General features: G+C 44.2%; 1 protein-coding gene across 2 annotated transcripts in view; it reads left to right on the top strand.

The window, feature by feature from the left end:
• Window positions 1-1,318: 1,318 nt before the first annotated feature.
• Window positions 1,319-15,825, top strand: part of dync1h1 (dynein, cytoplasmic 1, heavy chain 1) — a 36,411-nt gene continuing 21,904 nt past the window's right edge. For both annotated transcript variants that reach the window (XM_061215736.1, XM_061215744.1), the window contains exons 1-30: window positions 1,319-1,652; window positions 3,985-4,072; window positions 4,495-4,668; window positions 5,061-5,316; window positions 5,554-5,740; window positions 5,852-6,123; window positions 6,296-6,523; window positions 6,720-7,796; window positions 7,905-8,084; window positions 8,359-8,508; window positions 8,695-8,841; window positions 8,925-9,065; window positions 9,184-9,360; window positions 9,489-9,599; window positions 9,694-9,813; window positions 9,987-10,226; window positions 10,327-10,482; window positions 10,613-10,726; window positions 10,812-10,922; window positions 11,694-11,903; window positions 12,016-12,162; window positions 12,319-12,485; window positions 12,715-12,888; window positions 12,997-13,162; window positions 13,254-13,442; window positions 13,606-13,800; window positions 14,069-14,351; window positions 14,458-14,558; window positions 14,826-14,985; window positions 15,283-15,523. In XM_061215736.1, the coding sequence (XP_061071720.1) occupies window positions 1,400-1,652; window positions 3,985-4,072; window positions 4,495-4,668; window positions 5,061-5,316; window positions 5,554-5,740; window positions 5,852-6,123; window positions 6,296-6,523; window positions 6,720-7,796; window positions 7,905-8,084; window positions 8,359-8,508; window positions 8,695-8,841; window positions 8,925-9,065; window positions 9,184-9,360; window positions 9,489-9,599; window positions 9,694-9,813; window positions 9,987-10,226; window positions 10,327-10,482; window positions 10,613-10,726; window positions 10,812-10,922; window positions 11,694-11,903; window positions 12,016-12,162; window positions 12,319-12,485; window positions 12,715-12,888; window positions 12,997-13,162; window positions 13,254-13,442; window positions 13,606-13,800; window positions 14,069-14,351; window positions 14,458-14,558; window positions 14,826-14,985; window positions 15,283-15,523 (6,215 nt within the window). In that variant the 5' untranslated portion in view covers window positions 1,319-1,399. The remainder of the gene's footprint in view (window positions 1,653-3,984; window positions 4,073-4,494; window positions 4,669-5,060; window positions 5,317-5,553; window positions 5,741-5,851; window positions 6,124-6,295; window positions 6,524-6,719; window positions 7,797-7,904; window positions 8,085-8,358; window positions 8,509-8,694; window positions 8,842-8,924; window positions 9,066-9,183; window positions 9,361-9,488; window positions 9,600-9,693; window positions 9,814-9,986; window positions 10,227-10,326; window positions 10,483-10,612; window positions 10,727-10,811; window positions 10,923-11,693; window positions 11,904-12,015; window positions 12,163-12,318; window positions 12,486-12,714; window positions 12,889-12,996; window positions 13,163-13,253; window positions 13,443-13,605; window positions 13,801-14,068; window positions 14,352-14,457; window positions 14,559-14,825; window positions 14,986-15,282; window positions 15,524-15,825) is intronic.

Consider the following 15,825-nt stretch of genomic DNA (forward strand, 5'->3'; position numbering starts at 1 on the left):
ATAGCTGTGGACAGTTGTTTGGACAGTTAGTCCAAACAATTAATATAAAAGATTATTGGTGGATTACTGATTTATCAACTGTAATGAAATGCAGTGCACCATTAAAATGTGTGTAGATTAGTTGAGGATGTGTGCATGCAAAGTGTGTCTCTATAGTCTACCACCAACAGTGCTCATTTGAGTGTAGACTGAATAGAATTGAATGCGGTTTTGAGTCATTGGAAAGCTTCAGCAAGGCAGAAGCACAGGAATACATACAATACACATAATTATAATTTTCTTACATTACAGATGGAATTGGGCAAGATTGTTGAGATAAATAGTAGCTCAGGGAGTAGCCTTTGGTAATTTCCAAAAGGGGTATCAATGAACATACAGACATTGAGTTCTGATTGAAAGAAAACCAGTTTCATGCTGCAGACCCAAAGCCAATGTCCCTTAACCATCTAATTAGTAGGGTGCAGTCAACTGTATCAAAGTCCTTGGAAAGGTCAATAAATGAGGCAGTCCAATGTTGCTTATCAATGTTGAGCCAGCAATAAACGCACTATGACCAGATAAGAAGTTATCGAGCCAGACTGCACTTTATGAAATATAATGTTATGTAAGAACTGTTTGACCTGAGTATCGACCAGGGATTACAATAATTTGCAAGAATTGTGAGTCATTGTAAAATAGAGGTCACTTGAACAGCTGCAAACGACTTGATAGTTTGATAGACTTGGATTATTTAGGGTATCCGTGAGATAGTTATATGAAGCACAACATATCAATAATTCACGACTGTGCCTGTTGTCCGGTCAAAAGTCGTAAATCTATAAACGAATAATTACTGTTGTAGACATACATTGCGATTAAGACCACAACACACCTAAAATATCACGTGCTGTTTATATTTATAGCCTATTATATTTGTGCAGCGCTTTATCCGAATTGTTACCTATGAAAAGGAAGAACGACACTTCTTCGACACTGTTTCTTGTCGTTTTTAATCAACGGTGAGCGGATTCCCATATCTTCAGAGTCCTATTTCAATGGGCTAAGTGGAAATAATATTTCTTCCCCCAAATACCTGAAACGTCAAAAACTAAAACAGCATGCGCAAAATCGAATGAAAAAGATAAAAGCCAGTGATTGGGTACGTTCTTTTGTGGGCATTGTAGTTTTCTTTGGTTGAACGCCGTGTTATTGTCGGTTACTATTTTACTGTTCGAACAACAGGTTCCAGAATGCACCCCTCTTGGCTTGACTCCAAGATGTCACTTGACTCACAGTTTCCGTATATCAGGCTCCAACACATAACCCATTCAGTGGATGGACCTGGAGGAGAGCAGTACTTACGATCTAGCGTTGAATATTTTCTCTCGCCAACGATTGCTTGGAGTCGACTGGGTTGAAGATGTCTGACGGCGGTGGTGGTGACGATAGCTCGGGGACCATGGAAGTCTCCGCTGTCGTGCAGACCGTTGCCGATACATCGGTTCTGCAGAAACATATTCGCAAACTTGTCCCGCTGCTCCTAGAAGATGGCGGCGAGGCTCCGGCCTCCCTGGAAACCGCCCTAGAAGAAAAGAGTGCGGTGGAGCAGATGAGGAAATTTCTTTCAGACCCTCAAATACATACCATTCTGGTTGAGAGGTGCACCCTAAAAGGTTTGTCTCATAAATCTGATCTGGCTGGAATCATAGACAATGATTTGGCTTTTTAATGATCGGAAAATGATGCTGCATCATTCTGACGTTTGGGCCGGGGTGGAAGAGAGCTAGGATGGATTATTTCCCGTTGTTCAACCAGTGCTAACAAGACAGAATATCTCGCCAAGCGATATTAAATGTTAGCTAACTAATGATCTAGTTATCTGACATTGCATATAGTTCATGTAGCTAGCTAGTCGACTAGGTTTCGAAGCTAGACTAACCAGGCTAACCTAACGTTAGCTGCTAGCTCGAGATAGACTGGTACCTGAGCTCTATTCTATTCTACACTGGGCTTTACATGCAGTGTAGCTGTGTAGCTAGCTCTGACGTTATCTAGACCAATGCAACCCTCTAGGCTAACTAACTTGGGTAATAAAGATAGTGCGACTATGACCACATTTTCATGCTAGCCGTTTACCAAATTATCTGCAGGTTTAGCGTTATTTTCCTAGCGTGAAATGCATATAGAGAAATTAACAACCTCTCCTCATTCTCTACTGGGTGTGGACGCTTATGTATTGAAATCGCAGTGGATAATGGGCACGAGTTCAACATCCTGGTCTAGCTGCCGCATTTGGCTAACATTACCAGCAGCCCATCCTGATACGTGTCGATGTAATTCTCCATCTGTCATATTCGATCGAGTTCTACTAGTGACGGTTGGGTAGTTTAAGATAACACAAACTTGTATTATACAAAGATAATAAGGTTACCAGCTTGGATGACTTTCACATCTGACTTGCTTATGTCTACTAGCGACATAATAGAAATGTTGATTAAATATTGCATCCCGAAATTATTTTATCATTAGTTAGCTAGCATTGTCTGTGTCCTTTAAAACATGTCTGGACATTTGTCTCAATATAAGCTCTTCACTTTAGTCGTTAGCTAAGTTAGCCAATTTTTTGCCCAACGGAATATCACGCGATTGTTATTGCCTATTTTTACTGCTCATATGACGAGCTGTTATTGTCGCCGAAGGCTGTAAGTCACTGAGGAGCGAAAGCAAGTTCATTAAACGGCAGCCTGCTCGATACAATGTAAAAGATGCTTGTTTTGTGGATGCAGCCATTTAATTTTGTCTGTATTTCGTGGAAATAGGTTGTCCCCTCTGAGAAGTGCGTTAACTGCATTCTGCCATGTCATCTGCAGCTTGCAGTACATTATATTGGCGTTTCATTTTATGTCAATATAAGATCTTAATTTGCTTGATGCGGTTGCACAAGCATAGTTAGGGGGAGTATGAGTGAGGGGGAGGAAATGTGTGCAATGCTGCAATGCAGGTCGATTTCTGTATAGTTGGGCCTTCTGTAGCAATGACGTCATGTTACCGACGGCCCCACCCACCCAGACATCAGCTGATGGCAAGGTTGTCAAGGCAGCTCTGCACCATAAAGCTAAACTGCCTCGAAAACCACCCACACTTATTCTGTTAATTGTACCCAATGGATGTACCATCATAAAACATTTGGTAGTCCTCTGGGCTACAAAGCAGCCATATCGGGTAGTCTAGCCCTTTTATGTAGCCCATGTTTATATTGGTATGCTGTAACATACTTGTGTATGTCTGTATCATTTGTACAGTAAAGGTTGTATATTTGCTGCATCCTTTATTTTTATTTTTTTCTGCTGAGCAGTGTACTATAATAAGAAAAATAATTGTACAGAATGTTCTAATTTCCTAAAATTAGAATTGTGAGGTCAGAACAAATTTCTCAGCAATTAATAATTAAGAAAGTCTTTGCAAACTTATGTCTTTTTTTGCAAACCCTTACTTTTCTTGGATTTTATTTCAGGATGTGCATGATATCATGGAGGCTATATCAATAACCATTATTTCACTGGCATGTACTCATGCCCTGTTTTACATTCTAGCACAAATGTAAACTGCAGGTTTCAATATTCATTGAAATGTAGATCACATATTAGTTAAGAAGGAAAAATGTATCTTCTGTAAGTATTTCTATAAGCAAGTATTTTAACTTGATTACTTTATAGTTAAGCAGTGCGCACAGGTATGGAGAGCTAATCTACCTTGTTTGTAAATGTAGTGGTTAAATTATGAGCACTTGTTGCACATTTTGGATTAAAAGCGTCTGCCAAATGACAAAAATGTAAATGTAATGAGAGGTTCAGAGGTTAGGCTACTTTTAGCATTTTTACAATTATTTCGCGTTTTGTCTGGTTTGTTTTGTTTGTATTGAAGTAATATCCTAGACTGCCTTGCAATTTTAGTATTGAGATGGTAACTTTAATTTATTGAGTGAGACTCTTTTGTCTCTGTCAGAGGATGTTGGGGATGAGGGAGAAGAGGAGAAGGAGTGCATCTCCTACAACATCAGCATTGATATTCACTACGGGCTGAAGTCTAACAGGTACAGATCCAAGTGCACAGTATTTTAGAATGCCCTTGCTAATCAGTGCTGTTTTTTTATCCAATTCTTTTCATTTCAGTCCTGATCATGTTTTCAGTGGGAATGATGCTTAGATCAGCCATGTTCTTGTTGAATTATATCACATTCATTTCATAGACACTGTTGTCCAAACCATCCCTTTTGATATAGTGTCATGAATATTACCTCTGGACTATGTATATTTGCCAGTCCCATTGTTGTGGTGAATTATAGTCAATTACATTTAAATTATTAGATAATATACTGTCTTAAATATGTCAGGAAAGAACTGAATAGGAAAGAATATGTTGCAGCGTTAGGGGTTTCTAATAATGTGAACTTGAAGTGAAATATCATGGACATGATTTATACAAGCCTTAATAATACTTCATGTGTTGTTTCAGTTTGGCTTTCATCAAGAGGACCGTAGTCATTGATGCAGACAAGCCCATTTCTACCCAAGTGCGCGTCCTTACTTTGAGTGAAGATTCCCCCTATGAGACCCTCCACTCTTTCATCAGTAATGCCGTTGCCCCCTTCTTCAAGTCTTACATCCGGGAGTCTGGCAAGGCTGACAGGTAGATCTGAAAATACAGTTCTGAAGTTGTCATTGATCTTAAAAAAGAATAATGATTGACTCAGTATTGCTAAAAGGATGAATTTATAATTGCAATGGTGCAAAGACATTTAAGGTAAGGGTAATTTCATATAATTGTTGGGCTTGCTTTATTTTATTCATTTATTGGTAATTGAGAAGGCTGTGGTCTTTTTATACCTGTTTATCTAGACCACTTGACAAACAGCCCTTGTTATAAATTAAAATGAGCCCACTTGTTGAACACAAGCGAAGCTAGGAACTCAACTACAAAAAAAAGTAATCATTCAATGAATTTCATAAAGCAAAGTGTTCACACATTTCTTATGGCTAGTCAATCAGCCCTTAATGCTCACTTTTCACTGCCATACTCAGGGATGGGGACAAGATGGCACCTTCTGTGGAGAAGAAGATTGCAGAGCTGGAGATGGGGCTGCTGCACCTGCAGCAGAACATTGAGATCCCGGAGATAAGCCTCCCCATCAACCCCATCATCACCAACATTGCCAAGCAGTGCTACGAGCGTGGAGAGAAACCCAAGGTCACAGACTTTGGAGACAAGGTTGAGGACCCAACCTTCCTCAATCAACTGCAGTCAGGCGTCAACCGCTGGATCAGGGAAATCCAGAAGGTGAGTGTCGCCTCAACACTATAGTTTCACATCCAGCTAACATTTTCTATTAATGTTCCTGGTAATAAATTTGTGTGAAACCTAATTCAAGAAAAATTGCACCTGCTAAAACCTTTTCTAAAATGATTGGAGTCATTTTGTTTTTCAAGATTTTACTGACCATGTTCACTGTTGATGTGATTCTAATTTAATGTTGAAGTAATGCTTTCCTTCCTCTTCCCCTTGCACAAACCTCAGGTGACCAAACTGGACCGGGACCCTGCCTCTGGGACAGCACTACAGGAGATCAGCTTCTGGCTGAACCTGGAACGTGCTCTGAACCGCATCCAGGAGAAGAGGGAGAGTCCTGAGGTGCTGCTCACTCTAGACATCCTCAAACATGGCAAGCGTTTCCACGCCACCGTCAGCTTCGACACTGACACTGGTAAGTCATATCTGCCAAAGATGTAGGAAGCACCTATTTGTGTCATTATTGTTATTACTGTGGCACAAATAGGAACATTTTTAAAGGCTAAATGCGAGTCTTTCCTCCCAGGTCTGAAGCAGGCCGTGGAGACTGTCAATGACTACAATCCACTGATGAAGGACTTCCCGCTCAACGACCTTCTGTCGGCAACGGAGCTGGACAAGATCCGCCAGGCATTGGTGGCCATCTTCACCCACCTGCGCAAGATCCGCAACACCAAATACCCCATCCAGCGTGCACTCCGTCTGGTTGAGGCCATCTCCCGGGACCTAAGTGCCCAACTTCTCAAAGTCCTGGGTACCAGGAAACTGATGCATGTAGCCTATGAAGAATTTGAGAAGGTGAGCACACAACATTGTATTACACTATTCATTGTGAGACTCCCATCTCCATGCAAGGTATCCGACATGATTATATTTTTCTTATTGTCCATTTCAAGGCTGAGTTTGTACTGTTTTTTAATAGGATATTTGTACTTGATGTGTGCTTGATGCTCCCTGTGTGCTATGGCAGGTCATGGTGGCATGCTTCGAGGTGTTCCAGACCTGGGAGGATGAGTATGAGAAGCTGCAGGTGCTGCTGAGAGACATTGTGAAGAGAAAGAGGGAGGAGAACCTGAAGATGGTGTGGCGCCTTAGCCCCGCCCACCGTAAGCTGCAGGCCCGTTTGGACCACATGAGACGCTTCCGTCGGCAGCATGAGCAGCTGAGGGCCGTGATCGTGCGTGTTCTTCGGCCTCAGGTACAGAACCATGAAGTCAAGGGACATCCATCAGAGGCTGCCTGTTAACATGTTTGTCTTATAAATAACATGCATTTTTAATGCAGATACTTATTTCTCCTATTACATTGAGTTGCTGAGGTGAGATTAGAACAGTCCTTACTGGTGTTGCTTCAAAGGGGAACATTCTCAAAATTGTTTTTTCCGCTGGTCATAGGTGTCAGCTGTGCCCCAGCACTCACAGGGTGAAACAGTGGAACCACCTGATATGAAGGTGGCTGAGGTTCTGTTTGATGCGGCTGATGCCAATGCCATTGAAGAGGTGAACCTGGCCTACGAGAATGTGAAGGAGGTGGACGGCCTTGATGTGTCCAAAGAGGGTATGGAGGCCTGGGAGGCGGCCATGAAGCGCTACGACGAGCGCATTGACCGCGTGGAGACCCGTATCACTGCTCGTCTGCGCGACCAGCTGGGAACCGCCAAGAATGCCAACGAGATGTTCCGCATCTTCTCCCGCTTCAACGCCCTGTTTGTGCGCCCGCACATCCGGGGGGCCATCCGTGAGTACCAGACGCAGCTCATCCAACGTGTTAAGGACGACATTGAGTCCCTGCATGACAAGTTCAAGGTGCAGTATCCCCAGAGCCAGTCCTGCAAGATGAGCCATGTCCGAGACCTGCCTCCAGTGTCGGGCTCCATCATCTGGGCAAAACAGATTGACCGACAGCTGACCGCCTACATGAAGCGTGTTGAGGACGTCCTGGGGAAGGGCTGGGAGAACCATGTGGAGGGCCTTAAACTCAAGCAGGATGGCGACAGCTTCCGTGCCAAGCTGAACACCCAGGAGATCTTCGACGATTGGGCCCGCAAGGTACAGCAGCGTAACCTGGGCGTGTCGGGCCGCATCTTCACCATCGAGAGCAGCCGCGCCCGGGGCCGCACGGGCAACATGCTGAAGCTCAAGGTCAATTTCCTGCCTGAGATCATCACTCTCTCCAAGGAAGTGCGCAACCTGAAATGGCTTAGCTTCCGTGTGCCCCTGGCCATTGTCAACAAAGCCCATCAGGCCAACCAGCTCTACCCCTTCGCCATCTCCCTTATTGAGAGCGTGCGCACATATGAGCGCACCTGTGAGAAGGTAGAGGAGCGTTCATCTATCTCCCTGCTTGTGGCTGGGCTAAAGAAGGAGGTGCAGGCCTTGATCACCGAAGGCATCGCTCTGGTGTGGGAGTCCTACAAGCTGGACCCATATGTGCAGCGTCTAGCTGAAACTGTCTTCAACTTCCAGGAGAAGGTCAGCCTTGAAGCTTTTTTCAAATCCTCAGTTTGAATGTCATCTTATTAAAATAAATATTAAGCTGAAGGAGCTGAGTCTCACATGATTGTTTTCCCCCTTTTTTAGGTTGATGACCTTCTCCTCATTGAGGAGAAGATCGATCTTGAGGTCCGTTCTCTGGACACCTGCATGTATGATCATAAGACCTTCACTGAGATCTTGAACCGTGTGCAGAAGGCTGTTGATGACCTCAATCTGCACTCGTACTCCAACCTGCCCATCTGGGTCAACAAGCTGGACATTGAGGTCAGTACACTGTTTCCACTTTTCTGTTATGTAGTGAAAAAGGTGTTCTTTGAGTTTATATATAACACCTTAATATAATTCAAATAATGGTTTAGGTACATACAGTATTTCCCACTTAAAATAAAATACCTCAGTAATGTTTGATTCACATTACTCTGAAGTATTTTAATGAAGATAAACTGCCTCATTTTTACATCCTATGGTCCTGTATTCTTTATTTGAAAGGTGCCTCTGTCTGCTTTCTGTGGTTGAGTTTATTTTCTGATCTCTGCAGATCGAGAGGATCCTGGGTGTACGTCTGCAGGCTGGACTCCGGGCCTGGACACAGGTGCTGAGAGGACAAATGGAGGACAAGGCTGATGTGGACATGGACACAGAAGCTCCACAAGTGAGCCACAAGCCTGGAGGAGAGCCCAAAATAAAGGTAGGAAATCAACCACCTGATTTGTATTGAGTTGAGGTGAATTTACAGAGAGAACCTGTGAGCTGAATGTCTCAAAAGTCTCCTCTGTGTAATATTTCCCTTATAATGACACAATTATATTGCTCTTTTGTGGTATTCATGGTAAATGCATTGATCTAAGATTTAAGACAACTGTGCTCTCTGCAGAATGTTGTGCATGAGCTACGGATCACCAACCAAGTGATCTACCTTAACCCTCCCATCGAAGACTGCCGATACAAGTTGTTCCAGGAGATGTTCTCTTGGAAGATGGTCATCCTCTCCCTCCCACGCATCCAGAGTCAGAGATATCAGGTCTGTCATGATTTCACTGCTTATTCAAAAATTGTTTTACATATCCATGAGGAGCCGGTGCTGAACTCTTCTTTCCTGGACAGGTGGGCGTACACTACGAGCTGTCGGAAGAGGAGAAGTTCTACAGAAATGCTCTTACCAGAATGCCTGATGGCCCAGCTGCCCTGGAGGAGGCCTACAATTCAGTTAAGGAGAATGTCAGCGAGGTGGAGCAGTATGTCAAGGTGAGATCCTTGTTTATGTTCCCGTGAAGCCCTTTGAGGTATAGCAGAATAGGGTTGTTTGTGAAAGAATATGAGTGAGCTGCTCTCCTCACTGTGCTTCTGTGATGCTTTCTTACAGGTGTGGCTGCAGTATCAGTGCCTGTGGGACATGCAGGCTGAGAACATTTATAACCGCCTCGGGGAAGACCTCAACAAGTGGCAGGCCCTGCTGGTCCAAATTCGTAAAGCCAGAGGGACTTTTGACAATGCAGAGACAAGGAAGGAGTTTGGTCCTGTAGTCATAGATTATGGCAAGGTAAAAAATTTTTTTTTTAGGAAAATGTCAATTCATGTTCACTGGATTTTGGCAAATGATGTATGGATGTGCCAGTTACAATCAATTGTTTGACTAATTGCTCATCTTTCATGTCATTCAAAATCCAGGTTCAGTCAAAGGTGAACCTGAAGTATGACTCATGGCACAAGGAGGTACTCAGCAAATTTGGGCAGATGTTGGGCAACAACATGCAGGACTTCCATTCCCAGATCTCCAAGGTAGGCCCTTGCGAATGCCATCACTATGGTTACACTTGAGCTGCCCTGCGACCTCGGTCTCACCTACACATTTGTGTGCCACTCTCTTCCATAGTCTCGGCAAGAACTGGAGCAGCACTCTGTGGACACAGCCAGCACCTCAGACGCTGTGACTTTCATCACCTATGTCCAGACACTCAAGCGCAAGATCAAGCAGTTCGAGAAGCAAGTTGATGTAAGTGTTCCTTCCACCCAGAACACATCTTTGGCACTGTGCTCATGAAAGATGTTCCAGATTGCAGATGTAGGTGTTTGGAAATGGTACATAGTTTTTTTCATATTATTAATATTTTAGTATTTAGTATTATAGTTTTATTCAATGGTTTCGCATTCCCTCTGCCCTACTAGCTCTTCCGCAATGGCCAGCGTCTGCTGGAGAAGCAGCGCTTCCAGTTCCCGCCTTCCTGGCTCTACATTGACAATATTGAGGGTGAGTGGGGAGCCTTCAGTGACATCATGAAGCGCAAGGACACCGCCATCCAGCAGCAGGTGGCCAACCTCCAGATGAAGATTGTCCAGGAGGACCGGGCTGTTGAGAACCGCACTACCGACCTGCTGACTGACTGGGAGAAGACTAAGCCTGTCGCCGTGAGTTCACTCCTCCCTATGCATCTGGCCCGAATAGTGTGTCAGCTGTGAGCTTTATGGATCATGTGAGGAGTTTCTCTGACCACATTAATCCCTGTAGGGAAATCTGCGTCCAGAGGAGGCCCTACAGGCCCTCACCATCTATGAAGGCAAGTTTGGCCGATTGAAAGATGACCGAGAGAAGTGTGCCAGAGCGAAAGAGGCCCTGGAACTGACCGACACCGGTCTGCTGAGCGGCAGCGAGGAGAGGGTGCAGGTAAGCTCATTCTTCTCAAACATGGAAATTGAACTAGTTAAAGCACTGATCACACTGAATTTTCAAATCGCACTGAAATTCTCTGAAAAAGTCTTGTATATTGTTTTTCCCCCAATCTTGGATGCTGTAGGTGGCACTGGAAGAGCTGCAAGACCTTAAGGGAGTGTGGTCAGAGTTGTCCAAGGTGTGGGAGCAGATTGACCAGATGAAGGAGCAACCATGGGTCTCTGTTCAGCCACGCAAGGTGAGGGATTCAGTTCACTATTGATGTGTATTTCCTTTTTCAGAATGCAGGAAAACTCAGTTTCTCCTCCTCTGTGTCTCTCTAGCTGCGGCAGAGCTTGGATGGGCTTCTGAACCAGCTGAAGAACTTCCCAGCACGGCTGCGACAGTACGCCTCTTATGAATTTGTACAGAGGCTCCTCAAGGGCTATATGAAGGTGAGTGTGTCATGCAGAAGACTTCTGCAGTTCATATCATTGCTGGCCCAGTTTGATATGGAGTTGTCAAATATTCCTTCTAAATATATTTGAATGTATAGGCTGCAAACCTATACAATGAGACATTCTGGCACATGTGCAGCTTATTTGAAGATAAACACAAACAAGTTTGGGGGGGAAAACCCCACTAACAAACACTGAAGACTGCTTTTAAGATCTGCATACTGTACTCTTTTATTTATTATTATATTCTTATTATTATTATTATTATTGTATGCTTCGTTTAAAGAAAATTCGAGAGGGATGTAAGATCAGCATAGTTTAACATTATCCCCCAAAATGCTAGAACTCAAAATGCTTGCGTGAGAAAAAGAAAAGGGCAAGAAAATGTTATGCCAATGTCAGGACTGCAGATTATCTGCCAAAAACACCAGACAGTCAACTTGTGATGAGAGCAGTGGCAATCACTTTTCATTCAGTATTCCTAATAGAGGAAAAGACTGGAGTGAAAATGCTGTGCCCGTGAAGTGACAGAATAGCAATTAGCCACACGGGACACATACCGTACCCAGGGACTCATTTTTAACAGAGGAGGGTGCTGAAAAGTGAGATTTATTTTTGTTTCAATGTTGTGATATCACTTTCAGAAAGTGTATTTTGGATTGCAGGTTCCCATGCTTTGCAGACTTCTATAAAACATTAATCTTCCCAACTTAGAGTTTTTCCCCATTTGCAACAAACTAACAAACACTGATGTTTTGTGACCATTAGATCAACATGCTCGTGATCGAGCTGAAGTCTGAGGCCCTGAAGGACCGGCACTGGAAGCAGTTGATGAAGAGGCTGCATGTGAACTGGGTGCTGTCTGAGCTGACACTGGGCCAGCTCTGGGATGTAGATCTGCAGAAGAATGAGATGATTGTGAAGGATGTGCTGCTGGTGGCCCAGGGAGAGATGGCTCTTGAAGAGTTCCTCAAGCAGGTGAGCAATGATGTTCAATGTCCTCAATGATGTTCAATGTTCAATGTCCATACAAATGAATAGTTTTCTGCAAAGACTGATGCTATCTGGGTGTTGTCCATTTCTGTTGTAGATTCGGGAGGTGTGGAACTCCTATGAACTGGACTTGGTCAACTACCAGAACAAGTGTCGCCTAATCAGAGGTTGGGATGACCTCTTCAACAAGGTCAAGGAGCACATCAACAGCGTGTCAGCAATGAAGCTGTCTCCCTACTACAAGGTGGGTGATATAGTCACCCAAATCGAGAGCCCTATATTATGCCAAAAGCACAGTATTTAATTAATTTAAATTGGAATTTGTGAAAATTATTTGGCGCAATTCTGGTCTTCTTGTCTTGGACTTGCATGTCTTCACACTGAATGCCTGGGCCTGCAGGTGTTTGAAGAAGATGCTCTGAGCTGGGAGGACAAGCTGAACCGCATCATGGCCTTGTTTGACGTGTGGATTGATGTTCAGCGTCGTTGGGTCTACCTGGAAGGCATCTTTACTGGCAGTGCAGACATCAAGCACCTGCTTCCTGTGGAAACCCAGCGGTTCCAGAGGTAAGATTCCTCCCATGGTGAAGAGCTTTGGTGCTTAGCTTGTAAAAATATATCTGAACCGTCTTCCACAGGAACAGTTGAGGTCATTGACTTGGGATCATTTATTTGTGCCCTCTTCATGTTGTGAAAGGGACATAACATGTTCTAAAACTGTAGTGGTTTAACACTTGTGTAGAGGTATGACAATTCACAAGTAATGCTAAATTTAATTTATTTTGCCCCATCCTAGCATCAGCACAGAGTTCCTTGCTCTCATGAAGAAGGTGACCAAGTCACCCCTGGTGATGGATGTGCTGAACATCCAGGGGGTTCAGAGGTCCCTGGAGAGACTGGCTGACCTGTTGGGCAAGATCCAAAAGGCTCTGGGCGAGTACCTGGAGAGAGAGCGGTCGTCTTTCCCCAGGTGAAATGACCTACCAATGCCCTGACAATTAACACATGTTGAACCCTGTGTCTGTCGTTGACTGGGTAGTTTCAAGTGACAAGTTTCCATTTCCTACTTTCTCCTCAGATTCTACTTTGTTGGTGATGAGGACCTGCTGGAGATCATTGGTAACAGCAAGAATGTTGCCAAGCTGCAGAAGCACTTCAAAAAGATGTTTGCTGGAGTGTCCAGCATCCTCCTGAATGAGGACAACACAGAGGTGCTGGGCATCTCCTCCCGTGAGGGTGAAGAGGTAGGACAGAGGCATAGTCTGTTTTGTGTTAAGTGGCTAATGGCCACCAAGTGCTGAAAGCTGATTTATCACATCCACTCCTGCTTTCCAGGTTCTCTACAAGACCCCAGTGTCCATCACAGAGCACCCCAAGATCAATGAATGGCTGACCTTGGTGGAGAAGGAGATGAGGGTTACCTTGGCCAAGCTGCTGGCTGAGTCAGTCACAGAGGTGGGAGCCTTCAACAAGGGCACCTCCATCGACCTGAGCACCTACATTGACTGGATCGACAGATACCAGGTACCTATACATCCACCCTCAACCTTGGGATGGATGGATACACATAGTGCACAATGGATACACATAGTGCAAGTGTTTTGGCAGCTGTGTAAACACTGCTGCAGTCTGTGCTTCTTATCTATATCGTAACTTAAATCTTCCCCCCCTTCTCTCTCTTCCCTAGGCCCAGCTGGTGGTTCTTTCAGCCCAGATTGCCTGGTCAGAAAACGTGGAGTACGCTTTGACCACCATCGCAGGCGGCGTGGACATGACTCCTATGCAGGCAGTTCAGTCCAATGTGGATGCTACCCTCAACGTGCTGGCTGACACTGTGCTGATGGAGCAGCCCCCACTGCGTAGGAGGAAACTGGAGCACCTGGTTAGTGATTCCATTTTAATGTAAATATTCAATCAGGAAATGGTCCTTTCAGGGTGTTTCATTGAATTTGTGGAACTGGGTGACAGTTGGTCATAATTGCTACTCAAATAAGTACAACTGAAAAACATTTATATGAATTTTTTAGTAATTTCAGTCATGGTGTGTACGGTTAATATTAGTACGCAAGCTAGCATTAACAAAGTTATGAAGCTTAATTTTATTTGTCAAGGTTATATTCAGCTTTTCTAAAGCTATTTTTATTTTGCAGATCACAGAGCTGGTCCACCAGAGGGATGTGACCAGAATTCTAATCAAGAACAAGATCGACAACCCAAAATCCTTTGAGTGGCTGAGCCAGATGCGCTTCTACTTTGACCCCAAACAAACCGATGTTCTCCAGCAGCTGTCCATCCAGATGGCCAATGCCAAGTTCAACTATGGCTTTGAATACCTGGGTGTCCAGGACAAGCTGGTTCAGACCCCACTCACTGACCGCTGCTACCTGACCATGACACAGGCTCTGGAGGCCCGACTGGGAGGCTCCCCCTTCGGTACAGTACATACAATGTAGTTTATTGCGCACCAATAAAACGTGTTGATTTTTGGGATTCTTGTGACTAACCATTTTGTGGGTGAATGCCTTGTCTTGTCTTGTAGGTCCTGCGGGTACTGGAAAGACTGAGTCTGTAAAAGCCCTTGGTCACCAACTGGGGCGCTTTGTGCTGGTCTTCAACTGTGACGAGACCTTCGACTTCCAGGTAATGATGTTTGATATGATAGTAGTAATTTAATTTATTTATAAAAATTGTATATCTTCGTATTTTAGATGTATAAAAATGACATTTGAGCAAAGTATTAAATATGTTTTTAAAAAAGGGACTATTCAATTGTTTACAAGTAAAAGCCAGAAATGTTAATATACAATAAAGGTAAAATGTTCATTTTGATATTCATTAGCATTGTAGGCAGGCCATGGTGGCGGACTGTAACCTCTTTCTTCCCACCCTCTTCTCCCTTTTCCACAGGCGATGGGGCGTATCTTTGTGGGCTTGTGTCAGGTGGGTGCCTGGGGCTGCTTTGATGAGTTCAACCGTCTGGAGGAGAGAATGCTGTCTGCTGTCTCCCAGCAAGTCCAGTACATCCAAGTAGCCCTGAGGGAGCACAGCAATCCCAACCGAGACCGCAGTACGTAGTCCATGCAGACCATGCCGAGGCGTGAGGCTGCCTTAACGGAGCTTCTCTGTCATTTTGTTTATTTGTTTGTCACATTGTAGTAATATGTGTTTAGGAAGGCATAACTTGCCTCAGAACAACACGTTTACCATTTGCTTTTTGCATTTTGTTTGCATCCAAATCCAAATTTAGTCCAGAAAAGTTTGGACTTTTGAACCTGGTAGTTTTTAGCCTGTGTTTAGCTGTGGTTGTTCTAGAAGGTTGTTGGAATAAGATTGGGTTGATGGCTCAGTTTCCTGTCCCTGCCAGGTGCTCCAGTCACCTGCGAGCTGCTGAACAAGCAGGTGAAGGTGAGCGCTGAAATGGCCATCTTCATCACCATGAACCCGGGCTACGCTGGCCGCTCCAACCTGCCTGACAACTTGAAGAAGCTGTTCCGTAGCTTGGCCATGACCAAGCCTGACCGCCAGCTCATCGCCCAGGTCATGCTCTACTCCCAGGGATTCCGCACTGCTGAGATCCTGGCCAAAAAGATTGTCCCCTTCTTCAAGTTAGTGCATACCATGCTTAATCTATTCAAACTGGTCAGGGTTCTCCTCTGAACTTTGAAAACACATTGCATTACAATGTACCTTTTGCATATCTACATATTAAACATAACAGCCATATTACATTTTAAATCTTACTTTTAAGTATGCTTCCAGCTTTCATTGTCTCATCACAGAAGACAATTTGATTTTTCAAGAGATGTAATGCAGAAATGTTGTCCAGGTGGTAGTCGACTAAGGAAAGGCCTGCTTACCCCCAAAATATTGCCAGATGGTGCATTCTGTTTGAATGGTTTTTGATATG

The sequence above is a fragment of the Conger conger genome, chromosome 1 (assembly GCF_963514075.1).
Source record: "Conger conger chromosome 1, fConCon1.1, whole genome shotgun sequence".
Lineage (NCBI taxonomy): Eukaryota > Metazoa > Chordata > Actinopteri > Anguilliformes > Congridae > Conger > Conger conger.